Consider the following 27561-nt stretch of genomic DNA (forward strand, 5'->3'; position numbering starts at 1 on the left):
GGCGAAACCTGACCTTTAGCAGATGTTTGAAAAACTGCCAGTACTCGGTGTGATCAGTAGGCTAGACAGTTTTTCCCCCCTCTCATGCTGGCAGAAAACCTACATTGTCTTAGTAACACAGTGTTGCAATTTTAGCAGTTTTTGTTTTGTTTTCTAAGTGTTTCTAATTCTTGAAAAGAGTTTCCAGACAGGTACTTCTAAAAGTTGTGAGATAGATATAACTGTTGCAATGTCTACAAGTTTGTGTGAACGTATTTTAAGTATTAAGCATCTAAAAACATTTTCAATTGCTGTGCTAACATCTCTGTCATATGTACCTTCTTAGCACAAGTTGTGAAATAAGTACATTTTGCAGCAACAAAGAAGTGAACTTCTGTTGGTTGAATTTGTTATTGCCTTTGACAATTATGTAATTCTGGTGTCTCATACTTTTCTGGGGGCATGTGTGTATGAAATGCTTTTTTTCCTTACAAATCAAAACACAGCCCATCTGGAGCTATTGGCTAAGAACTGGATGTTGTATGACTCTCTGTGAAGGCAGCTTTTCTAGCAGTATTTAAGAGGAAGATGCAGCTGCTTAGCTGTAGGAGTTTAAGAAAACAGAGCCTGTATTGTTCATTTTAAACTCTACTAGTTAGGCTTCAGGAAAATGTGAGTTATCTGATGAATACTTTGACAATACCACCAGCTCCAAGGCTGGATCTTTTCCTGCAGGTGCTAATATTCCTAAGAGCTTTATAAATGCTTTTGAGTGCACAGAATTTGGGTTTTTTAAAAAGATGGAATTACAATAATCTTGTTTCAGTCTGAGATGTACAGTGGGACTAATGGCCTTAAACAATTTAAATGAGTCTACTCAGAGTATGACTAACATTGCAAATGGTCCAATATGTATAAAACCTTATACTGCTCTTCTCTCTCTCTCTCTCTCTCTCTCTCTCTCTCTCTCTCTCTCTCTCTCTCTCTCTTTCTCTCTCTCTCTCTCTCTCTTTTTTTTTTTTTACTATTGGAAACAAAGACCTCTTAAGTAAATCAGAATGAGGGGCAGATGGTAGGGAAAGTGTCTTGTAATTGTAGTGCTAATGTGAATTGTGGAACCTTTTCTTAAAACTACTGCAAAGCTAGGATCTGCTCCTCATTACTGTTTCCTGACATTAAACTTCAAAGGAAAATCCATTTGGCCACTCTTCTTCTATCTGCATACACCTATCTGCATCTTGCTTCAACAAATCTGGCCTATATAGGGTTGCTGTGACACAATTCGTAAGTTACCCTTAAATTTTAAGGTGCTCTAAGCATGGTTATATAAACCTTTATCACCACAGGGGTAGCTTATCACTGAAGGACCACAAAAACTTACTTCGCAAAAAAAAGAAAGATGAGGAACACAATTCTTCAGAAATAAAGAACTTAATTTGAAACATATAGGAATTTCATTTTCCAGACATTGCTAAATTTTGTCGATTTTGTTGCCTCCAACTGGTGAGGTGTTGTAGATTAGAGCTAGAAAACAAATAAAGCATAATTCTGAATTGTTCCCAGACTTGGTTATTACTTAAATACTCTCACACAGGTACAAATTAGAATATGTATTTAAATGATTTTTATCCTGCTTTTCAGCCAAAAAAGGTTCCAAGCAGCCATACAGATCACTTAAAAAGACAGTTACTGCCCCCAGGATTATAACTTGAAAATTCAAAAGGAAAATGAATTTGGAGGAAGAAGTAATCAAATGAATGTTGTTGGGTTTTTTAATGGAACACAGAATAAAAAACAAAAGCTCACCAAACAGAAGTCACCAGAATAGTGGTTGAAAAATACTGACCCAGGCCAGTGTCGTGAAGGACCACATCAGCAGCTCAGGACTTATCATTCTGATGATTTTGCTTAGGAGCAGTCTAAAATCAAAGAAATGAAATATTATGGTCTTGCTGTTAAAGTATGTGTATCATTGCAATAATGTTTCTCCAACTACTTTATCTCCCCAGGTATATGTGGAATTTGATGACCTTGAATGGGAAAAACGAGAATGGGTTAAAGTTTATGAAGATTTTGCAGCCTTCTTGGTGGAGTACCAGCTGGTCTGGGCAAAGAGAAAGGATCCTAGCCAGACTCAGGGATCAAAGACCAAGCATATTCAGTGGCCTGCACTGGTAAGATATTGAAATTCTTTTTAACAGTGGTGCAAAGGATACAAACTGCTCTGGGCCCCACTTCTTGCCTTTACCAGCAGGGTTAGAGAAATGACATTAGCGTGCATATACAGTATTGCTCAGTTATTCCATTGAGGCCGATGGCTACCTTGTTATCATCATGGAGTCTCAATGTTTAGCCCTTGTGTTAGTTTAACAGAAAGCAATAGAAACATTTCAGAATATTAAAGTTCAGGGTTAAAAAAATAATCAAAACATACACCAATCAAGTTTTAGACAACAACATTGAGGCCTAGAAGTTCTTTGGCCGCTGCAAGTTCTGTTGTCGACTCCTTGCTAGCTAGCCAGAAGGAGGAGACCACTAGGGAGCAGCCCATACTCAGTACACAGAGGCTTGACTCTCTGGGCAAAGTGTGTTCCCTTCCCTGTTTTCTCTGTCCTGAAAGAAACACTTTTTAAAATCCATACTTTATCTGTTAGAGGGTGAGTGGATACTTAGAGGGTGAGGTGGAGGAATATTTTTGGGGTTTTTTAGTCTTTTAAAATCAAAACAGCTGTTTCTAGATATTGGAAGAGAGCTATATTAGCCAATTCCTGTCAGCCTCTTTTGGGGGCCTATTTTCTAGGTTGTTCTTCCTTAGGTGCTGGAAGGTTGGTTGAGGTTGGAAGGTTGGTTGGAGAGAGAATAAAAATAAGATTGAAGGGCCTGTATGGGAAAAGGCTTTGACTTTGCTTCCTTGGTTTGTGTGGATCTTCCTCATTAATTCCATAGTCACTTGTTTCCATTTGAAATCTCATGGCTGTGTTATTGTTACAGGAATATTGCAGTGTAGTTCTAGTGTTTCTGAATGGAGGGTGGTTAAAATTAGTAGCTGATGCCTTAGTTATAATTTTGAGGCAATGAAATGAAAAACATTTGCGTATTCAGTAAGCTGTAAGCACCCCACCTCCAGATTTACATGCTTAATTCCTTTACCAAATACATAACTATACAATCTATGTTTGGCTTACGGCTTCTTGATTCAACATTTTATGATGTTATGTATTCTCATGTTATTTATTTTGTGAGTTGTTGTGTAGGCTTTTACGATGTGCCTGAGTTGTTAAAGGGAGTCTAAACATTGTCTCTTGGGAGCAGGGCCTTCCTGTCCACCTCCTTGAGTTTCCACCCTGATTCCATTTTTGTTCCCTACCATTTTCAGAGCCCAACACAAATCTCAGGATTGCACTATTTCACACTGAGACCCCCTTGAACTACATCAGATTCTTTGTTTTTCAGATTTCAGATTTTTAGATCTTTACTTAGAAGCTATATGACTATACACTCCTTGTCTCTTTCCTTGTGGAGTGGCTTCACTGAAGCTTTTCTGGTTTATTAAACCAGTCTCCTGTGGTGTCTAAACCAGTAGGATGTGTTTTAAGGCTCCCAAAAAACAGGATATAAAACCAGGATCTTATTATGGCTTGTAGGGAGCTCTTACCAGTTTTGAAGTGATGGGAAACAATGTTTTGGGAAACCAGGAAAGTTTTGCTTGATGCCATGCCCACAAGGGGAGGGTGGGTGCAGGCACACGTTCATTTCTGTATGAGCTGGATCACCATAATATAATTTTAGCATGTTTCCGCCCAACTGGTGGGCCAACAGGTTCACCATTTTTAGTTAATGCAGAGGAATGACTTAATGTCTTGCAAATGTTTTACAGATTTCTTATTTTTGGTGGACTGCAGGAGCATTTCTATTTAAGCAATTTAATTTCTTCAGAAGAAAGATCACTTGTTACCTGTTTTACACACTGAAGTGGAATGGCAACTGAATTGTGCATTTGGAATCTCTAGTAAAGCTTATATAAAAGTCTTAAAGCTCTTAGAAGATCATTTCTGAGACTATAAGATCTTTATGGCTAGTACAACAAGCATAACCAATGCATGTGGGATGACTGGCCAAGCTGCAGCCCTTTCAGGGCCTTTGGTTGATTTAATGTATTCCCTCCTGAATTTCTGTGCACTTTGTTCTGTGCTGCTTGGGACCTCCAGTTTGAGTTTTCTTGGGTATCATTGAACAGTTTCGGTAAGAAAGATAAGCAATATATCTGGGATAGAATTAAGGTGTATATTAAGGGACAAAGAGTATGAATTGCTGCTGTGAAGAGGCTTGCTTGCAGGGATGGGGGTCAGTGAGGAAGTGGAAGAACGGTAGCCATGGTGAGGACAAGGGGACTGTGTCCATCACACATTGAGATGTTTATTTGTGGTTTAGAAACTGTGTATTCCTAATACAGAATGTTAATTCTGTCTTCCAATATTAAAATATTGTCTTCATAGCTGTAGATTGGAAGCATTCATATTCAGAATCAGAAAGGCAACAGGTGCCTGCAGGTTTGTGTTCTTAGTTTATTGCAGAAAATGTACTACCTGTTGGCAAGGCTAACAGTTTAGCAGGCATGTGTGATTTCTATAGCAAATGAAAAGACTGATTTTCATTTGAAGCTTGTAAGCTTCTGTACCGTTCTTGTGAAGAACTTTTAGTTGGTTGAATGACATTTTCAGGACACTGGTTTAATTTATACAGTATTGTGCTGCTAGCTGACATATGCTTACAGAAGGTGTGAGTCTATTGAAAACAATACAGTTCCATTTAAACATCATCTTATGATTGGACTATGTTTTCTCTGCTGCATCATTATGTTTACTAGAATGTATGTGTGCATGCACTGTTCTGCACTGTCTCCTCAAGTTTATTAACAAGGCAGATACTGTGTTCCCATTTTGCTGTCAGAGGAAGTATAAAATATTCCTATGACATTGTCAGAAGTGATGCAGTTGACCTATTTCCCCATTGTAAAGACCGGACGGATTTCACAAACTAAAGTTTTTCTGTGAAATTCATTGCTACAAAGAAGTCTAAATGTTCACTGCCACATTGAAGAGTATTTATTGCAGTATCTGAAAGTTGCCTTGAAGCACATTGTCAAAAATATTCTTATGTTGTAAGTAATATTGAAAGCACAGAATTTCCCAAACTGCGTGAAACACTGAAAACATTTTCACTTCTGTTGAACATAGTTACTGTATACAGAATGATTTGACCTTGGCATACAAGGCATAAGGCATGGGATCCCTTCTGGGTTTGTCTTCCATTTAGATTTTGACAGCTTATTGCAGTTGGCCTAGATGTAATGGTACAGAAGAAATGCTGTTTGTTTGAAATGGAAATGAGACTCAGCATGTGCTTGACTGAGCAGCCTGCATGTTCTGTGGCATCTCTGTAGTGCCAGCAAAGACTAAAGGTCATATGAGGGTGCTGGGATGACTCACTGGCTTAATTTCCTCATCACATCTTAGTATATAAGATGGGGTATATAAATTGCCTTAGGGAAAATATAGTGAAAAGAAAAGAAAATGTTGCTGATTTTAGTTGATTAGTGCACTTGTGTTCATCCCTTTCAGACCCATGCTTAACCTCAGTCTACAACATGAGACCCACTTTTATTTTTTCACTACAGAGGTTCATCTTTCGCGTTGATTTTTAAGAGCTAGAATGACCATGTGTGAATCAGGTACAAGACCCTGTTACCATTAGAAGAAAAGTGGGAATTTGGGTCAGTGCAACTTGTAGAGGAGTGAGAACTAGCAGCTGCTGAATTTTCCTTCTCACTTCACAATTATTTAAACAGTAAATAAGCTCTGACTTCTTTTTTTTCTTTTCGCATTTAGAAGCTGTTTTTCTTTTTTGCTCTCATTACAAAAACATTCTAAAATTATTTTGTAAATTACTACAAAAATAATTGGGGGTACCACTGCTGTGAACCCACCTTAGTCTGGGGTGCAGTTTACTAATTGAAGACCAGTGGACTAGTAGAAGCTAAAAGTTAAACATTTGCAATTAATTTAGTGAGCAGGAATTATACCTGTTGTAATTCACCTTGATTTTGTGTGTGAACCCATGTTACATGTTGAAATTGTTGGGACTGAAGTTGTTGTTTGGAAGAAGTGATATATCACAAAGGCCTGCCTGGGTGCTCTTGAACAAATCAGATCTGGAACAAATTTTGAGGGTCCTGTTCCTGCAGTGTAGAGGAGAGGAATATAAAGTTCTGTTGCATGAACAGAACTCCTTCTTTACAAGTTTGTGTGCTCTTTTTTTTGTTCTTGGCAATGTGGAGTTGTCATAGGGGAGTCTTGAGAGCAAATTTGAAAATGTTGCTCCTGTTGTAGGAAAGTAGGATGCTCTGCCCTCAAAGTTAGCACATCTGTAATTAGTACAATGTAAATTGTGATCTCGTGAATATCATAGTGCTAATGAATAGTACCTACAATATCAGTAGGTCCAGAATTGGCCTCCACAGTCACCTCTGGACACACTGTTAAGACCATAGTCACGGAAGACAATCTTACTGTGTTACGAGTGATCACCAAAGAAGAGGATAATATCAGTAATGAAAAGCAACATGATTTCCTCTACTTTTTAAAAAATGCATATAGTTAATTCAGTGCTCTTTCTGGCAGGGAAAACACACTTTGCTAAATAACAGATTCAATGGGCAGTCTGCAGCTGCTACAGAGAGCAAACTGTAGAACAACCACCCCAGAGTGGGGTTTCTCTCCTCTCCCTTGCTTTTATGCTAAGCAGTAGCAATAACAGCAGTGTCTCCAGCAGCTAGAATTACAGCCAACCCATGAGAGTAAAAGAATGGGTGAACTGTTACCTCTGGCTAGTGGTGCTGTGAGATCCCTCACCATAAATATGTCCAAAGCAGGAAGCCAGCTGGGTGTCCGAAAGCTCTTGGGGCTAAGGGGATGAGAGGTAGGAATAGCAGCACAGTCACACCCAGCTGGATGCCATCTGTTCTAGCCTTACTGGACTCAGCATCCAACATACTGTGTGTCTACTCCTTCTTTCACTCTCCATACTACATTCTCACACTGCTGCCTTAAGCAAAAAGACCCATCTCTCCCCTGCCTTCCTTTGGAGAGGGCTGGTGTCTTCTTGCAAAATGAAATGTTTGGGGTGATCAAGCAGTTCCTAAATAAAAGAGGTGCATATTTTGAAGAGCAAAATGGATCTATAGTTAAGAAGTCAAGTTGCAATCACTTTCAGAAAGCAATCAAAACAGAGTATGTGGGAAGGAGTGGGTAGCAGAACTGGTGAGACTGAGGTTAAAGAAAAGGATTAGCAGGGCTAAAGAGCAGGGCCAGTCCAAGGCATAAAGTATAGAATCTGTGAGCTTAGCACATGGTAGTGGAGAACAGGAAAAAAATCTGCAAAAGAAAATAAAGAACCAGAAAAAATTCCAACCCACATTTCAACAAAACAGCAACTTCTTCCTCAAAGACCAGAGGTCGGCAAGGTTCACCTTGCCTGGGCCAGCTCACTCCAGTGGAGATCCTTCCACGGGCCGGATCGTGAGTGTGTGTGCCCGCAATTTCCAGCATCTGCAGACACGATTTTTGGTGCCACGGAAGCGAGTCCCTGCACTGCGCCAGTTTAGCGCAATGCGCAGGGACTTGCCAAGCGGGCGGCTCGGTTTGGGGGGTTTTGTTTACTAAATGCAGGTCAAATATATGACATTAGGTCACTCTCTAGGGCATCAGAAAATTTTCCAATGCAAACTGAAAAATTTCTGGTGAAAATAACTCTAATTTGCATAGGAATTTCCCCCCACCCCCAGAAAGCCCAAATGTCTATTTAGTAGAAACCAGCTCAGAAGCTTTCTAGTCTGCTGCAGTCAGCAGCCATGTGCCAGTAAACATTGCAGCAGGGTTTTTCTCCCCGTTAAAAGGGTTTGTCAGTGCATATCAATTGTTCAAGGATTATTGTGCTCCTATTACTGAATTAAGATTAATGGTAGTATAGCATTTCCTTCACCACCACAACCTTGCTTCCCAACCCCCCTCATATGGAAAGGCCTTTAATTTTATCAGTCTAGCCTGATAAGCTTTCTTAATCATTCTTGTAAACAAAGTGACTGCTTTCACTTTGTAATCTCTTCACTGATATATTGCTAATTGTCTTAAACTAAACTAGACCATATTTTTCTTTGCCTTATATAAAACAAAATATATATTCTAGTATAAATGTTATAGACAGCACCAGTATATGGTTTTAAATCTGTATTACGCAAACATTATATCAATAGAATGTATGTTGTCCTCCCTTTTTAAAATGTAGCAATTTATCTGAAGAAAATTACTTTTAATTTTAATTGCTTTTTTTAATGATGATGATGTTGATGCAGGAACGTTTTCTAGCATGGTACAAGCTTCAATCAGTAAATGCATCTCTTTTGAGTAGCTGCCTTTGTACATAGTACAGCTTACTAAGAGGACCTTGCATTAAAGCTACTCATTTAAATGTACACCTCTCTACTCCTGACTGGAAATGCCAGGGCATAAATGGAAGGGGCCACTAGCTGTTGATCAAATCACTTTATTCTCAGTATTATAGGACACAGACCAATTAATACACATAAAACTCTTATTAAAATGTCTCTAGGTGATTTACTTACTTTTCATCGCTAAACTTCATGGTTGTTTAACTGTGTAACGACAGCAGCACCTCCAATACAAGAAAGAAAGAGCAATAAACACGATAATCATATTCCCACAAATTCCTGAGATGATTTTGTTCCCTCCAATTTCTCTTCTCTGGATCTTAACCCTGCTGCAAAAGCCAATAGTACAAATACAGTCATACCTCAGGTTAAAGACGCTTCGGGTTAAATCTTTTCAGGTTGCGTCCCGTGGCGACCTGGAAGTACCGGAAAGGGTTACTTCCGGGTTTCACCGCTCGTGTATGCACAGATGCTCAAAATGATGTCATGCGCATGTGCAGAAGCGGCGAATCGCGACCTGCAACGTTGGGTTGGTATGAATATGCAAGCTCCCTGAAAAGAGCTCATAGCTGCTTGGTTCCTCCTAATCCTCCCATCCCCCATCTGCTGCACCACCAAGCTAAACCAAGGTTTGGTTTAGCATGCCATCCCAACATGGACAATCACAAGAATGAAGTGGGTCCATATAGTCTCTCTCTCTCTCTCTCTCTCTCTCTCTCTCTCTCTCTCTCTCTCTCTCTCTCTCTCTTTCTCCCTTTCTCCCCCTCCCCCCCCAGCTTATAAGGCATTGTAGACCAGGGTTCAGCACACAACAAAAACTGTATAATGAAGGTGCCACACATACTTCTGTAGGGAGGGCATTATACAACTTAAGCACTGCCACAGATAATTCCCTTCCCCCCAGCTTTTGCTTGGTGGGTGGTGCCAAAGCCTACTGATCTTTACTCCCAAGAAGGTCTCTAGGGCAGTCTTTCATATATTTGGGGTCTGTTTCAACAGCAGCATAATGATAATAATGATAATATAAGATTTCAACAAAAGTTTTATGTTTATAGCGCTCTTTCTCTCCCTCTCTGAACTTTTAAATAAGTAAAAGTAATGTTGAACTAGAATATGTCTTGAAAGGAAGTGTGCATTTTCAATTTTCCCTTTCTTCTGCTGTTCTCTGGGTCTGTTATGCTCTCAGCCTTCCAGAAGTGACTCACATTTTCAGTGCTGGCCGTCATCCAAGTTGCAGATAAAAGCCCTCCAGCTGGCTATCCATCTTGTTCTACACTTCAGCAAAGGAGTTGCAGTGAAGCGTTGCTGTTGGCAGTACAGAGCAGCTCCTCTAGCAGAGTTATATATAAATATTTTTCACAATTTCTGTAGAGGTTAATGAACAAACGCTAGCACATGCAAGTAGCATTTCTTGATAAAAGTTCATAAGAGTTCTTTGAGACAAAAGAAATCTATCTTAGTCTTTCTTCAACCTTAGGAGCTAATCAATGCTTATCAAACAAAAAATTCTTTTTTTATAATCTTGCCGTATAGTTTAAACTCTCAAGGGAACTTTGACCACCATTCTGCATACTCAGATGCTGTATGTACATGTTTAGATCCTCACAACTACTAACATTTCTTTTATATGCTGAAGTCACAAATCATTAGGATCAGTTTTTCTTTCATAAAGGAAAACTGAGCTTGTGTTTGAGCCACATTGAATAACTTTTCTGTAAAGTAGGGCACACTGTTAGCAGAAATACACTAGTACCGTGGCTGTAAGCCAAGACAGTAATTGAAGGTCATGGATTGTTTGCTAAGTGCAGTTCTGTGTGCTGTTTTGGTCCATAGGGGGACTGGCAATGCCAAGAAACAAAGAGAGCTCTGTTTGTTTGCTTTTTTTAAGGTTATGGTATGGATTGCTTGACAGTTAATGCCTGACTGTGAGATGAAGCAAATGGTGGCTTAATGAAATATTATAAATTCTATAACTTTAAATGAAGTTTGTCAAGTGTGAAAGTTTGTATACCTCAATACTTTGTAATGCTGGTTTCTGAAATAAATTGTGGTGTACATTATGCAGTCACTCTCACTCTACATTTACATAGTTGCTCAGTTTTGCCTGCATTTTTTTACTTCAATCAATTTTTTTTTTACTGCAAAACAGTTGCTGGTGAGGTATTAGAATGCAACAGCCACAATTAAACTCTGTTCAAGTAGCACACATTTACAAGTTTGAACTAGCCTGCATTTATATTCATGCAGATACAGTATTTTCTTAGGTCTGGTTTACATAAGCATAGAATGAGATGAGGAGATCCTGTTGTGGTAGAATATTCTGTATTAAGGAGGCTGAACGTAGGGGAAACATGCTTTCCATGTTTTGTTTCTTTAATCTTAGTTAAGCGAAAATTAGCACACCTCTTTTTTCAAGAACCCCTGTTAGCAGCAGTTTGCAACCTTTTAACCACTGTTAGGGCAGTAAGGAAATTTTGCACATTAGAAGTTAGCATGAAACAGCTGTTTGTCACCATCCCTTAGTTGATAGTTAAGAAACAGGCAGTGTTACATCTGCACCAGCCCTGTGTCATAGTTTTCTTGAAGAACATAGGTAAAATACTTAAACTATCCAAGTGCTGTTGCTTGTTTAGGTCATTCTAACACAATTTGTTGTGACGCCTTTAAATCACTGTAGTTTACACACCAAGTAGCTAGTGTTTGTAGTAAGGTTAAAAATCCTGTGGATACTCAGAGGGTTCTTCACTTTCTTTCCTACTTTGGGCATGCAGACTGTGATATGAATAGTCAATGGAATTTAGGGTTAACAGCAGCAAACTGCTGAAATGGTTTTGAGGTTGTAGGAAAGGGAGTAAGATGTCTAAGAATTCCCTGATGTGTAAAATTTAGATGGTTGATTCAGAGGAAAATATGACTCTAGCTTTGATCATGAAAACAAGTCCCTTGAGCTTTAAACAAGACCTATATTTTTAGTAGGACTACTAATGCAACTGATACTAATGTATTGCTTGTTGAATGCTATTAATACATGGATATACAAACTTTGCCTGTCAGTTTTGATTGCGTTTGAATACATGTTTGTCTTGTCATTATAGAGAAATGAAACATTTTGCACAGATATTTTGTGCACCAATGAATTGAAGTGTCAACATCAAGTTGTTGTTGTTGCTGTTGCCACTGCTTATTTATGGTTGTTTAAAATAACATCCCAGGTTAGAAGTGGGGGCAAAGAAATCAATAAAAATAATTTTTGTGATAGTAATTTGTTTTAAACAGTTTTCAAGTTGTATTTTAAATTGTGGCTCAGCCTTGGTCCTTATGGTGAAATAATGTAAATTAATTTGGAGATTGGTTCCATTAGTGCTGGAGAAAATATCAATAGAACAAGTGGTTGGAATGTTTTGCATTTGCCCCAGCATTGTAAGGTAGACAAATGTGAGCTTAGGACATATGCTTTTTAACCACTATGTCACATCAGCACATGTTTTATGTGTTTTAAAGGCACATGAAATAATGTTTCTACCAAAATACAGTTAATGGAACCTCAAAACAAAGGATGAATGGAATAAGAATAATGAGTGACTGTGATGTGAGCAAGCTCAGCAGTGTTCACACTCTAAACATACTCCTTGTCTCTAAGCAGGTTTCTTTTGGCTTATATTGCCTTTCAGTTTACCGTAACAAAATTCAGTCTTCCCACCTCTGAAGCGTGTGAATGAATTGTGTGTAACAATTCCTTGTGTATGGTGCAGACAGGTGTATTCTTGTGAACATGTATATTTCGTAACATTGGGAGTAGCCTGCTGACGTACTTGCACATTCAATAGAAAGATATATTTCAAAGCTGATCCATGCATTTGCTTACTGATGTTATCAAAATGGGAGGGGGGGGAACACCAGCCCTGTCATTCCCTTGATTACAAAATTCACACATTATTATACTTTAGTGCAGAATGATGGGTCCAAAAATGCAATAAGGACATCTGAAATGTCATCACTTCTTACAGGCTAAGACTGTTGAAAGTGTGTTTTAAGCAAGAATCCTAGATACTGTTTTCAGCCCATTACTGCCTTGACTGCCATACTTCTTCCTTTTTTCTATTGGTTTTGAGCAAGAAATAATGTTTCAGTACAGATTTTGCTAGCTCCTTTATTCTGAGAAGAACATTCAGCCGCAGAAGGTTCTTGGAGGGATTAGTTTTGTACAGGTTCCATGTAGGTATTGCTAATGTGACTTCATTTAACATAGCTATACTTCAATGCAGCAATTCATCTCTGAGGTTGGGGACAGGGCAGTAGCTCAGTAGGACAGCATCTGCTTTGTGTGCAGAAGGTTGCAGGTTCAAACCCCAGCATCTCCAGGTAGGGCTGAGAGAGATCCTTTCCTGAAATCCTAGAGAGTTTATGCCAGTCACTGCAGACTGAGCTAGATGAACCATCTGACTCCGTGTAGGGCAACTTCCTATATTCCTATGTTCCTGTGTTCCACTGCAACTGGGATGGGCAACCTTTTTGGCCAGGGAGGCCAGATCCTTACCTGCTCCTACCCACACAGGCCAACTTTGATAGGTGGGCAGGACCACCCATCTGTCAATAATCTGACATTATGATGTCAGATGCTTGATGGATAGGTTGTCCCACCCACCTGTTAAAGTACTTTGCCCAGTGCTCTCAAGGGCTCAACAACCAACAGATTTTCAGGCACTTGATAACTACAGCACAAGGGGCTTTTACCAGCCCTATGCTTGCCAATTGGGAAGCAAAGAACATAGGGCTGGAAAGCTGCTTCCTACACCGATCAGCTACATGAGTAAGCTTGCCACAGGGAAGTCAAATAATGCCGCTAATCCAGTTGAATCTCTCTACCTGTCCTGCACTTGATGTCACAACATATCATCTGGTAGGGAGTAGGTTGGTGTGCTTTGGGGGGAAATGGCCTTGTGGGTCAAATTCAGTCCATGAGCTGGAGATTTCCCATTCTGAACTAAGAGTAAAATAGTCTCATTTTGACACAGGATTACTGTATCTGGGGTTTAGTGCATCACTCCCTAGCTACATTTTGTATGTGTTAGGTTTGAACATTTTTGCTTGATGTAAACTATTTTGGTTTCTTTTTAAAGCTGCTTGATTTTCATATTACTAATACTCCAGTGTGCCAAGTCTCCTTAGAAAAAGGCAATTCTCCCTGGACCCTTTGTTTGGGGTTCTCTTTGGACTTTGTTTACTAGTTTCTGTGGCTTAAAAACATTTAGTCCATTGTTCTTCATTCTAGACTATCTTGACTTTAACATGATATGACTGCTTTCACCTTGGTGACATGCCATTTTTGGACCATCAATTTTTCATTATATCTTTGAGAAACAAGTCTTAAAATAACTTACTTATCTTTCCAGTTAGTTACTACCTCTTGATTTAACAAATTGACCTCCCAAATGTATGTGAGCATGACTGCTAACTTTTCTTTAGCTTTATTGTTTCCTGGACAGATAACAGAAAAATCATCAGATCTTTCTCTTTGCATGTTTCCCCGGGTTGATAAATAAAGCAGCCTTCCCTAACCACTGGGGCTTTTCATATATTTTTGACTACATCTCCCATCTATCCAGCGTGGCCAGTGATCAGGGGTGGTGGAAGTTGGAACCTAACAACATCTGAATGGCATTAGCTTGGGAAAGGCTAAAATAATGCTTTGTCAGTATTTTTCTGCTCCCATTGTGAAGGCTAATGGTAGACATATACCATTATATCCACTTGTATTTAGTTTGGTAAGCTCAACAGAAGTGCCCCACTAATATCTTCTGACTTGGAATTTCTTGCATATACATTTGCTATGTACAGAGCAATGCTTCTTTCAGTTTTTACTTTCTTTCTTTATTTCTTTCTTTCTTTCTCTCTCTCTCTCTCTCTTTCTTTTGAGTAGTCTGTATTTTCCCAGATGTGTTCTGTTTCTTACCATGTCTTATTCCATAATTCCATGTGCCAGGATAGCCAATGAACCCTGTTTATTTCATATGGTATTTTAAATGTATGTATACCAATAGAAGTGTAATGTGCTGTGGTCTAATAATAGTCATGTGCAGCTGCATACTACTCAAAATGCATGTCTACACCCATAGTTACAAAATATAACACATAGTTATATTCCAGTATCCGTAAACGGATTTTTTGAAGCTTTGGTAGATAAAATGCTCACCATCACATGAATCCCAAAATTTAGCAACATCCATATACCCCTTAGATCACATGTATTTTGGAGCCATGAGGCATCACAGCATATTACTTGCCTTGACAATCAGTTTGGCCAGCTACAGGGCTTACACTCTACCTTTTTATTTTAAAGACTTAGAGCATTGTACTTTCATTTAAGAATTCAGTTTTTTAAAAAAATCCCTCCCCTAGTGCAGCAATATTTTCCCTTTGTTTTAATGTATTTCAGAATGTGTTGAATTTTAAATTGGTTTTATAATTTAAGACGTGGCCCCAACACACAAACATGCAGTGGAATTATTGACTTTGTCATCCTTGGCTCCCTGGTATCTGCTAGTTCCTCCAAAGCTACATTAATATAAACAAAACAATGCCAAGTTGTAGGTAGAACAGTTGCATAGGACTCCAGTCCCCATGTTTGTCAAAATTGCATCCTGCTTTTCCTCCAAGGAGCTCAAAGCACCAGTTGGCTGTTTTTGGCATCCGTCTGTCTCAAGAGACAATGGTGTGCACCTCTGGGAGTGAAGTCAAACTGCTGCTGTAATGCAGCTTAAAATGGAGTTTGGTTGTCCCCAAATTACACTACTCTTTATAATGAGACACGAAGAGTTGAGCAGATAACAACACAATTTAGAGACTTGCACTCTAGTAATAGTTCAAAACTATGTTGCTAGATTATTTGGGCTATAGAACTTCCCCTGTGCATGGAGGAATCCCTATATATGCACCATTTCTTGCTGGGCCTGCAATACTACATGAACAAGTTTCACTAAATCTGAGTAAACGTACGTTGAATAGTCTGTAAGTAATTCAGGAAAGTGGAAACCCGATACCTGCATTTTCTGTACAGGGATATTAAACTTGAGCTGCCAGTCTCTCCTTTAGTCTGGCTTTGTCTGTAGTTAAAATTATGACCCATGCTCCCTGGCCAGCCCAGCCAAATGAGTAATCAGTAATGTGACTCGTGCTGGAAGTGACTCCATCACCACCTGTGACGGGGGATTAGTTACAGTTCACAGAGCACCGCCTCTTCCCTTCTTTCAACATGTCGTAAGCAGAGGGATAGCTTCTCCTTTCCGTGTCTGCTCGGCTGTAAGGCAGTGTATGTGCAGGCGAAAAAGTATTGTTCCAGACATTTTCTCTCCTATGGACTGCTAGCTGACGGTTCCTTTGTATCTTTGAAGACTGCTTTGTTATGTAAGCGACCTTGGCAGAAATTATCATGACCCAGATCTGGGAACGCAGTAAGTGCTTCAGTTGCAGGATTTCTTAGTCGTTAACACACACATTGCTGATGACAAAGAGAGCTGTAATCTGCTCAGCCAAGCCTAGGTTCTTGGGGTGGGGGAGGTGGGGAGAGACTCTAATTTGTGTAATTCTAAGGTTAGATTTTGTTCCCTGTACATATATTTGTGTTGAATTCTATATTGCGACGAGCACTAGAAATCGCTTACTTACTGGCTGGCATGTCTTGTGAAAATTTTAAATATTAATGAAAGGTACTTTGAAGCAAAATAAGGTTAGCGTTGTAGCTCTCCATGTATTATGAATGATTTCTAAATCTTGCCTTATATTAATAAAAGCTACTTAAAAGTTCTGTCAACAGTGTATGCCTTTGGATATTTAAAGAAGAATATAGCAAAAATGTGTCAAACCTCATTCCCTGATTCCTCATCTTTTAAAAACTTGTAATTATTTTGTTTCCAGTGGTTTCAACATTTGATAGGATACAAATCTAGGATCTAAACCTTGTTTGCTAGCTTTCTCAAGTGCCTAAATTATTCTTAATTTGAATTCTAGCAAGTTTGAATAAGAAATGTATAAAAAAAATCTGTAGTAAATATCTACTTGAATTACAAAACATCACACAATAATTAAGAACACTTCTAAGATTATTTCTGAAAGGACTGGTGGACGACGCAGAATGATACAATGCCTCCTGCAATTAAGTAAATATATTTCCTGCTGCAGACAGGAAATTGAAATGGTTGTGTGTGTGTGTCAGGAGTTGGGAGTGGAGAGATTGAGCAGCTGAATTCTGTGTTAGGAACTCTTGCTTTTTTAAAGTCTTTCAGAGAAGGATCAGCTGGTCTGTTTTTTCTCATATGAATGGAATTTAGTTCTGCATGGAAACCCAAACAAGACTGTTGTTCTGAGTGTTAGTATAAAAAGGAGGTTGTAATAGTAATATAGATATCTTCATCCTACTAGCAGAAATTTCCTTTCTCTCGCTTCCCCTTTATTATTACTTTTGCAAAGATAATTGGTTCTAAATTGTCCCTTGTTTTTAACATGGCATTTTGCAGTAGGGCTAAAAATAGTCTGTAGCCCAATCTGGTTCACAGTATCTTTGACAACAGCTTCCTAAGGCAATGAAAGCAACTTGTAGAATGGTAGATGTGTGTTTTTATTAATATCATTTTATTGATTTAAAGAGTCCAGAGACAGAAGAAGCAAAAATATAAATTTATGGTAGACCTGTATAGGTCATTATTTACTTGCGTTCACAGAGGTCTGTTTCTTTTAATGCAGCATGCATCATAGGTGAAAAATGAGCATATGGGGTGCCACTTAAAACATGTGGCCTATTCCGATCCTGAATTGGAAAAGGAGGTACTGTATAGCCACTACATAAAATCCATGCTAACAGTATGCCATAACCTTTACATATAAAATGATACTTGTGTTTTGATTTATTTCTGTTTTTATATTTAAGCCAGTTCATAAACAACCATGGTTTCCCCACGTATACATTGAATGTATGAAAATGCACCCTAAAAACTAGGGCAATGAGGAGCAAGCTTGGGCATGATTGTTTTGGTAATTACACCTAAACATCCCATAAATTTGATTTCTACTTTAGCCAGCACTACTAGTTGCTTAACATTACTCTCAGAACCCTTTGACCTTTGCAAGGAAAGGCGGGTGAGGGAGGTCACGTCTTCTAAAGAATGTGTTTTTCACATTAGTAAATGACTTAAATCTCATGGGTAAGGCAAACCACCTGATTAGCTTGAGTAATATTCTCATATTATTAAAATGAACTGTCTGAGTTTCCTGTCAGTTTTATACCTTGTACACCTCCCATTTCTAAAAAAATGCTACCTACAGATTTAATGGTTAAATATTATTAGATACTTGTTGCAGCTCACCTGGAATGTTTTAGAAGCTAGAAGCAAATAATGAGGCTTTAAACATTTTTAAAATAATGAATTTTAAAACCATTGATGCTTACACATAGATAAATAAGCATCCCCTTCCTTAATTGGCTGAGCATTTTGATGTTACGGAATAACTGACTCTGGGGGAGGTCAGAATAGAATACAGGTAATACACATCTTCCGCTTACTTTATTTATACGTTCACAGCTTTGCATGGTTGGGAAGGAAAATAAATAAATAAATAAATTGAGAGAGGAAGAAGCCCACTCTCCATTTATTTACCCTACCCATGCACAGCTGTGATTGTGGGCCTTCATGGCTCTAGGTAGGCACCAGGAGGCAGCATGTCAAGAGTCCTCACATCACGTTTCCAAAGCAGCCTTGCACCTGGGGGGGGGAAAGATTCCAGGGGGCTGAATCTCTATGTTTTTGGACCCCTGGGACCAAACTCACTTAAGATAAGAGTTACCTGTATTGAAAAACAGTGCAGCTTTGTGAGGATCATGAAATATCAGTTTTTAGTGAGGGATATCTTACACAAGTTCTAGAGACAGGAGTAACTGATGTTGGTGAAAAAGGAATGGAGGAACCTTGGAGACTATGAGACAGTAGGACATGGAATCAATAGGAAAGGGAGACCAGAGTGGATGAGCAGATGGTACTTTAGGTGGCTTGAATTTTGCCTACTAATTTAGTTACTAGCAGATCTTTAGGGTTTTTTTTAATTGGCACACAAAGTTTCCATTAATAAGAAGCTTTAAGAAGATTGACAAGTTATTCCAGGCAGTAGTATATATATGAATTAAACAACTACACCATATAAGGCAAATACCTTTGAAATGAAGTCAGACTTGGAAGACAGAGTTTGGTACTTAAGTACGATAAAATAGTAGTAGTGCAGATTTTATCAAGTGCAGCACACTAACCAAAATATTATTTATTGATCTGTATGTTGATATTGTTTCCAGTGACAATTAGCTTTAACTACCCACAAACCTAAAAGTTGTCAATTTCCCCATTTATCCAAGGAAAATTATGAAGTTTTGAAGTACGTAATTGAAAGACCTTCAAAACCTTTTTGTTTTTAACACAGCAAATGTGCTAGAATTAAAGAAAACAATGATTAATTTCCTCTTATCTTTTTCGCCTTTCGTATCTGGACACCAGCTCAATTGAGCAATTAAAGAAAAAGTTGGAAGCAAACTGCTATTTAATACTGTTTGGAAGGGGTGTCCTTGTAATAGTGTTGCCTCAAGGACTTCTGGTTGGAAATGTTTGTTTTTTCCTGCTTTTTTTTAATCAGGCTGAGCCATTCTACCTTTTATAGGGCCATCTACTGAGAACAGAATGCCTTCCCAAAAGCAGTGTAAGGAGTTTATTTGGCCCGCAGCCTGCAGATTTTGTGTCCTTGTGGGGGTTTCCATGGTAACATTTCAAAATTGTTACTGTTGTTTATCTTTGCATCCATTCTGTGTCTGGAAGCTGGATGTGAATTATTGTGGTGTATGAGGTGGGGAAAACAGCTGAGCACAAGGAACATTTTTAACTACTGTACTAGACTCATTTCTGACTATTGAGTTAGCAAACAGGAGTTCTGCTCTACCTTCTTAAATTGATTTTGTTTGTTTGTTTGTTTAAACAAGTGTTTTAAACTGCTTGTGGAAATTAAAATAGGTATACCTAGCCAGCTAAAGAATTGATACAAATGCCTATGACCCTCCTTTAATGTCAAAAAATATATATTTTAGTTGACATCTGCCAGGATTATGCTAACGCTATTCAGATTAGCAACTATGAAATTACTGTTCTATGGGAAAACACATTCATGTTGATAAAATGTATATGCAACATGATGGCATGTACATAAAGCCTTCCAAGATATGTTACTTGCGTCTTCTGTGATGCATGTGCACATTTTTATTTATAGATTCAGGTAGGTAGCCATTTTGGTCTGACATGGTCAAAATATATAAAAAAATCAAAAAATCTGAAGAAGTGTTCATGCACACGAAAGCTTATACCAAGAACAAACTTAGTTGGTCTCTAAGGTGTTACTGGCAATTTTAAATATATTTTTATATATTTTATTTAATTTTATAAATTTTTATACTGTCCTTCATCTGGACATCACAGGGCAATTCACAGCATCAAAATACAAAATGAAAACACAAAACACATAATAAAACAAAAGCAAATGCACAAAAGGCTAAGTTAATTGGGAGCTCCTCCTAGCTGGTGGCAAAGTATTTTTCCAACTCCTTGGCCTGCAAGAAATACTTGTACTTTTCAGGATATGTGGAGCCTGGTGTTATCTTACTGTATGCTCACGTTATCTTCTCATCAGTCAAACCAATTTGTGCTTGGGGCCATTTGTTGTCATGTAGTGATACGAAGCCTAGTTGTGACATAGTATTGTACTCCATGAGTGGTGTATATGGCTAAAGGATGCCAGAGTTCATGGAAAGCTATTGTTCATATACATAGTCAGGGCAAATACATAAGCTTACTCTGGTGGCCCAGTGGCGTAAGAAGCCTAGAAAATAAACTGATGGAACAAAAAGGTTCCCTGAGTCTATCTTAGTTTGTCTCTTAACTAATGACAGATCTTCCATCTCTCTTCTGTGCCTCAAAATCAAGAAGTGTTTTCTTTATGGAACAGAAATGCTGTTACATTAGCAAAGAAATGATAAATGATAACTGAAATGGGCAGCATTGAAGGCCGTAGTATAAACCTAATGCATGCTAGTTGTATATTCTAGTTGAATGTAATAAACATACCAGTAATTTGCCTGTCATTATCTTGAACACGATCTCTGATCCCCATGTTCTAGTCCATTTGTAAGTTCTACTTCCTTTGTTGCAACCCTATTGTGTAGTTGAACACCACATCTAAATATTACTGGGTATCTTTCACAATTTTTTTAAAAAACAACAGTTGGGAGCTGATGGGCTGTTCGTGTTCACTGCCATATCTAGCCTGTACTATCTGAAACCAAGGGAGGAAACCTAGGCAGCAATGGCATTTTTCATTCTCCCCCTCAGGCAGGAAAAACACAACAGAAAACAAGAAAGACCTTCTTTTGTTCCTTCTGTTTGCTTACCATCTTGTATCTGCCTCTGTATCTCCCTGTCGCTTGGTGAAATGGTACAGCTTGTAAAACTGAGCTCCAGGGCACCAGTCCAAATCACCAAGCTTTATATTCCACTCAGCAAAGGTGGCTTTACCTCTATACCAAACTCTCTTCATCACCATGCTCCTTCCTAGGAAACCCCCTTGAGAGACACTGTTCATGTTTTCTATAGAAACCTGGAGCGTGCACACGTCCCCCCAACAGTGTGCCAAATCAAAATAAGGATGGAACCATTGAGATTCTGAGGGAATTGCAGAGGGCTGATGTGGTGCCCATGCTCTACATTTCTCATCATCGTAGCTAAGGAAACTCCTTATATTGGGTTCTTTTATCATTTCACAAACTTTGGCCCAAAAGATTCCACAATGGTCAGTCTTGTTTCCTGTTTTGTAATTTAGAAGTTGCCACCTTCCTGCTCAGACTGCCCTAAAGTTGTTATTCAGTCTGTCCCATCTGTTGTGGGGAGATGAAGGAATTTTATGGTGGGTTAAGCCTATTTTTGTCACCTCTACAGCCTCTTGTGCATGTGTTCTCTTTTTATAGGCTTCTTTTCGCTGCTTGTATGTGCTGAAAACACAGAAACTATCAAATCTAGCAATTTGTTGATGACACAGTGCACTGTGGCAGAGTGGGCATGGTGATAGACTGCCAGAAGCACATATTGGGGAGAGGGAAAGAGATTATATGTTGGAAAATGCACAGATATGGGGAACAGAAGCTTGTCTTCAACCGTTTTCTATTAGCAATTTCATTCTGTGATTCTGTCTGCCCTGTTTTTGGAATGAGTTTGAAAATCTTTCCCCAAAAATAATGCATTAAGTATATTACTGTTTAAAAGGGGGGTATGTAATTATTGATCTAAATAATTATTCAGATACTATTATATATCCAAGTAGCTGATAAGTTTATTTTTATAGTTATTGAACAAAATTTAAAAATAGAATGCTTTGATCTTTAGAAAGCATAATGTTTAAATGCTTCTATTTTGTCCACAGACGTTCAAACCATTGGTTGGGAAAAGTTTGTACAATTCTATCACTGCAGTTGAATTTCTTGTGGACAAACAGCTGGATTTTGTAGCGGAAGATAGTGCCTTTCAGCCCTATCAGGTAAGGAAAACAGTTGTTACTAAAACTAACATATCTGGCTAAATTGAATTGCATATAGTTGTTCTTCTGATTTGATGTTGAGCAGCTATCTGTGATACTTCTGCTCTCTGAATGGTCTTCTCTTAGGACCTGGTAGCACATCTGGCAGTCTCCAGGAGTGTGTTTAACCAGCATCAGCTGGTGTGCCAACTGTGGCTGGTTACTGTGTGCTAGCCACAGTAATTCCAGACTTGACTACTGTAACACACTCTTTCTGGGGCTGCCTTTTGATTGCTTTTCAGCTAGTTAAAAATTCAGCTACCCTAGACTTGAAGGGAGCAAGGCAGGCAAATTCCGACTAAGCATCAGGAATAACTTTCTGACCATAAGAGCTGTTTGGCAGTGGAACAGAGACTCCCATGAGGGATGGTGGACTCTCCTTTCTTGGAAGTTTTTAAGCAGAGGTTGGGTGGCCATCTGCCATTGCCATTGGGGGGGGGGGGGTTGGAATAGATGACCCTCAGGATACTTTCCAACTCTGCAGTTCTCTGATTCTATGGTTATTAGTGTGTTTCTGAGTCTAATTTAAAGTGCTGGTTCTAATTTTTAAAGCCTTGAATAGTTTGTGTCAGGATTATTTGAAGGACCACCTACACCAATATTAACCTGCCTTTATATTAAGATCAATGTGGGAGGCCCTCCTCATTAGCCCACCACCACTATCAGTGAAATTAGTAAACATGAAGGGCAGGAACATTTCTGTGGTTGGCCCCACTACTCTGAAATCTGTGGCCAAAAGATGTCCAGAAAGCTGCCACACACTGGTCCTTCAGGATGGCTTTAAATACCTGTTTGTTTCAAGTGATATATGCTTGCACAACTTTTTTGTTAGTTATGGTTCTGCTTTTAGCTGATGGCTTTGCTGAAATTGTTTCTTATATTCTGGACTGCACATTCCTAGCTTGTTGGTGTGGGTGTTTAGTAGAATGTAACTGGTGCTCTTGTTGAATCCTTGGCAGGTTTGTGGAATATGCAAAAAGCCCATAACATTGACATGATCGCCCTCTGGCACTTTATAGTGCCTGTTTGGCTTCTTGGTATACCAAGAGAACTTCAGGAAAGTGTGTCACTGTTAATTCTGCTTGATCTCTCGAGTGGCTTTTACCATCAACCATGGTATCTTTTTGGAATGGCTGTATGAGCTGGGGGGGGGTTGGCCCTGTTCTGATCCAATTTGGGTGGTCGTTTTCAGAGAATGGCACTTGGGGAGTATTGTATGGAACCTTCAGTGTGGGATTCTTCAGGGTTCAATTTTATCCCCTATTCTGTTTAATATCAGCATGAAACAGGAGCGGGGGGTCATACAGAATTTCGGAGCAAGTTGTCAGCAATATGCTGATGACATACAGTACTTTTTCTCCTTTATATCTGCAGATGTGGCAGTACTGTAATGATGTCTTGCCACAATAATAGACTAGGTTTTTTATATCTGTATTTTGCATTCTCATTTTGTATTTATATTCTGTGAGCCACCCTGTCTGTGATTTTCAGATGAGGGACAGTACAGTGGTACCTCGGGTTACATATGCTTCAGGTTACATACTCCGCTAACCCAGAAATAGTATCTCGGGTTAAGAACTTTGCTTCAGGATGAGAACAGAAATCGCGCAGCGGTGGCACAGCAGCAGCAGGAGGCCCCATTAGCTAAAGAGGTGCTTCAGGTTAAGAACAGTTTCAGGTTAAGAACGGACCTCCAGAACGAATTAAGTACGTAACCAGAGGTACCACTGTATACAGATTTAATAAACAAACTGTCATTTGAGGCTCAAGAGTCCCTTCCATGAGCTTTGGTTGGTGGCCCAGCTGCACCTTATCTGGAGAGGGACTGCCTAAACCAATGGTGTCCAAACTTTTTTCAAGGAGGGCCAGATTTGATGACGTGAAGGGCCGTGAGGACCAAAGTTGTTAACCTTTTTTAGGGTTGAAGTTGTGGAGGTTTTTTTTAGGTTTTTACCCCAGGAAATAAACTGCCACAGGGGCCAGATTAAACAGACCGGCGGATTAAGCAGGCCCCTGAGACGGTCTTTGGACATGCCTGACCTAAACGCTGCTATCTACGCTCTGGTAACCTCTAAGCTAGATTACTGCAACATGTTATATGCAGGGCTGCCTTTGAAGATGGTTCAGAAACTACAGCTGCTGCAGAATTTGATTGCCAGATTGCTGATCAGTGTGAGACATGAAAAACCAGAACATATAAAATTCTGGCATAACCGTGCTGGCTACCAATTAGTTTCTGGGCTCAACTGAAAGTGCTAGTTTTGACCTACAAAGCCTTATTCATTTTTGTATTCCTCTCCCTCAAGGACCACCTCTCTCTATTTGAACAAACCTGGACCCTGTGTTCATAATTTGGGGTCCTTCTCAGTGGTGACTCCCTGCGTATGTCATGCGCTCCCCAGGCTTTGCCTGACTCCCATCACTAGCTATTTTTAGGTGCCAGGCAAAAACACTTATTTTCAGCGAGGCTTTTGGCCTTTAATGGAGCATTTAGACATTGTGTGGCCTCTTTTAGTGGGTAAGGGATGTTAGTCTGCTTTTTCATGTCCTTGTTGGAATCCATTTGTCTTGAGAGAGAATGCAGTGTGCCTTCAGGGGTGAAGTCAAACCGCTGCATTAGTATCACGAAAGTGACCTCTCCGGGGCGCAAGCCGGAGCAGTGTGTATGGAGGTTCTGCATTGCCAAGATTAAACAAAAAACCACTCTCAACCTCACTGATGAGCAATACATCTGGCACCAACCTGGTTGCAGGAGTTGCCAGAAGGAGGTGTACAAGGCGCCAACCAACCATCTTTGGGACTCCGCTTCAGATTTGTGTAGGGTTTACTGCTTAGCCCTTTCTTTTCCTGAAGATATTTTTAGCTTTATATTGATTTTAATTTTGAATTATACTGTAAGTCACTTTGAGATTGTATTCGCTTTTTAAAAAGCAACTAACAAGTCCAATGGGACACAGGTGGCGCTGTGGGTTAAAGCCTCAGTGCCTAGGACTTGCCGATCGAAAGGTCGGCGGTTCGAATCCCTGCGGCGGGGTGCGCTCCCGCTGCTCGGTCCCAGCGCCTGCCAACCTAGCAGTTCGAAAGCACCTCCCGGTGCAAGTAGATAAATAGGGACCGCTTACCAGCGGGAAGGTAAACGGCGTTTCTGTGTGCAGCTCTGGCTCGCCAGAGCAGCGATGTCACGCTGGCCACGTGTCCCGGAAGTGTCTTCGGACAGCGCTGGCCCCTGGCCTCTTAAGTGAGATGGGCGCACAACCCCAGAGTCTGGCAAGACTGGCCCATACGGGCAGGGGTACCTTTACCTTTACTTAACAAGTCCAATTAAATAATAAAATATTGTAGTGTATTTTTATTCTATTATTGTTGAAGCTGTAATTTAAGTCGTTACTATGTAAGCTGCCATAAGAGATTTTTTCTCAGAAAGGGGACCTATAAATATTTTTAAATAAATAAAAATAAATCATGTGAAGCATCTCATGACACATATTAAACAATCCTCTTTTAAATCCACGTGATTGTCTCACTGGGAAAGATTAACCATCTTTCCCCTTGTCAGGGTGATTCCTGGCTTTAATCAACTTTCTTGGTGTTTACTTGCCTACATACAGTATACACCAAGCCCCAGGCAGCCCTCCATTCTGCTGGTTTACTTCATCTGTTGTCACTTATCACCCTCCTAAAACATGGATTGTTTTCCCTGCATTCTTTGTTATTCTCCTACTATCCTTAGACTCCCTGGGCACAAACTGTGTGACCCTGGGTTACCACAGAAATGCTTTTGCTATGTTAAATTGCTCAACATAGATTTAGGTAGACCATTAAACTGTTGCATCTTCTTTCACTGGAAACACTCCTGTTCTTTTCTTCTCTCTCTCTCTCTCTCTCTCTCTCTCTCTCTCTCTCTCTCTCTCTCTCCTCTCCTCTCCCCCCCCTTTTCTAGTCTTCTTTAATAAAACTTCAGTAATTTGACACTTGGGTTTGATTGGATTCCTATATCATCCAGGAACTAGAATCTCTCTATGCAGCCTTGACTGTTTGGTTTATGGTCCAGGTTTTAAGACAATGGGAGACAAGGAGAGGGAAGCAGGTTGATGCTGGCAGCTTGGTTGGTGGTCACTGTATTCCAAGTTACATTGTAAGTGATAGCTGTTGTAATGAGACCAAAAACATGCTCCTGGCCATCTGCTCTGCAGGGTCAGTGCCAATCCCTTAATATCACAGGAATCTAAAAGCAAAAACCCAAACTTATGCCAATGTTTGTTGGGAACGGTAGGAGTTGCTTGCCCTAGGCTCCTTTGGGAAGAGGGGAAGGATGCGAATTGAATTGTTGCTGTTGTATGATTTGAATTAATGTCATTATCAGGTGGTTTGATATAGCATGGGCATAGCCAGGGGTGGGGGTGGGGAGCTGCCTCTCTAAATCAAGTAAATTAATAATAATACCTAACTAACTGATGATTTGCATTGTAGATAAACTTGATTCTACTCTCCCAAACATAAAGCCTGCCCCCCCACCAAAATAAATCGTGCCTATGCCCATGGTTTAATAATAATAATAATAGGGATATAAATTAAATTATTATTATTATTAAATTGATAATAAGCTGCCCAAAACAGTTCTATAAAAGTTCTTGAAACTGCGAGTTGCAGGTTATTTGAAGATGATACATAGTTTCTGTGAGTGTTGTATCATTTATATTCAAAAATATTTCTTTCAAATTTTGTATTGGACACTTCTTTACTTAAATAGTAGTTTTTACAAACTTCATATAGTTGGTATTTTAATCTAGGTTGTTAATTTTAGAGAACACATTTCTTCAGTGCCTTAGGACCCATTCACGAACAGCTTAATGGAGCATGTGGCTGGACAGACAGGTTACAACTTCATATACAATTCTAGATTTTTTCCATTATGCTACTTTAAAACCTCATTTAAAAAAAAAAAGACTTTGTGGGGAGAAAATATCTGGAATTGCTTAGGAAACTTCACAAACACTTTGCCACATGCAGCAACCTCCATATGGCTGTGTTGCATATTTAAATTGGGCTTGAAACTTCACATGAGGCATGTGTAATTTATCACCACCTGGATGTTTGTCTTTCTAGAAGAAAATAACTTTCTTACAACTTGATTTGTTGAAAAATGTAAGCAAATGTTTCTGGAAAGTCAGAAGTGGATATATGAGAGAATTTGTTGCATTTTATGCAACAGTATGTAAGCATTTTGCTTGGCAGTCATTTTAGCCTGTGTTGGGTTATATCTATATTATGGATAGTTATCAAGGAAGCTCCTAACAAGAAAACCTTTAGAGTTTAGTTTGAGGAAGTAAATCAGCAGTGTGGTGGTGTATGAGCTATTTCTTGCCATACACATTGCAGGCTTTGTAGGCAGTGGCTGTGTTTGGATGAGATGAAATGGGATAAATAGG

General features: G+C 39.3%; 1 protein-coding gene and 1 long non-coding RNA gene across 6 annotated transcripts in view; one reads left to right on the forward strand and one right to left on the reverse strand.

Moving 5' to 3' along the window:
• JMJD1C (jumonji domain containing 1C) overlaps positions 1-27561 on the forward strand; it is a 113863-nt gene that overhangs the window by 40194 nt on the left and 46108 nt on the right. For 4 of the 5 annotated variants that reach the window (XM_081913418.1, XM_081913415.1, XM_081913414.1 and 1 more), the window contains exons 2-3: positions 1989-2153; positions 21980-22093. Coding sequence is in view for 3 of the 5 variants with exons in the window: in XM_081913415.1 (XP_081769541.1) it covers positions 1989-2153; positions 21980-22093 (279 nt within the window). In the remaining 2 variants the exon portion in view is untranslated. Of the gene's footprint in view, positions 1-1988; positions 2154-13223; positions 13296-21979; positions 22094-27561 lie in introns of those variants that run through there. The other variant, XM_081913417.1, reaches the window with a different exon arrangement.
• Positions 1753-9771, reverse strand: LOC309371306. Its single transcript, XR_014169033.1, has 3 exons — positions 9691-9771; positions 8660-8709; positions 1753-1898 (listed from the first exon to the last, which is right to left on the reverse strand). It is a non-coding gene; the product is annotated as an uncharacterized lncRNA (long non-coding RNA).

This window comes from Podarcis melisellensis (genome assembly GCF_964234715.1).
Source record: "Podarcis melisellensis genome assembly, chromosome: 5".
In the NCBI taxonomy this organism is placed as follows: Eukaryota; Metazoa; Chordata; class Lepidosauria; order Squamata; family Lacertidae; genus Podarcis; species Podarcis melisellensis.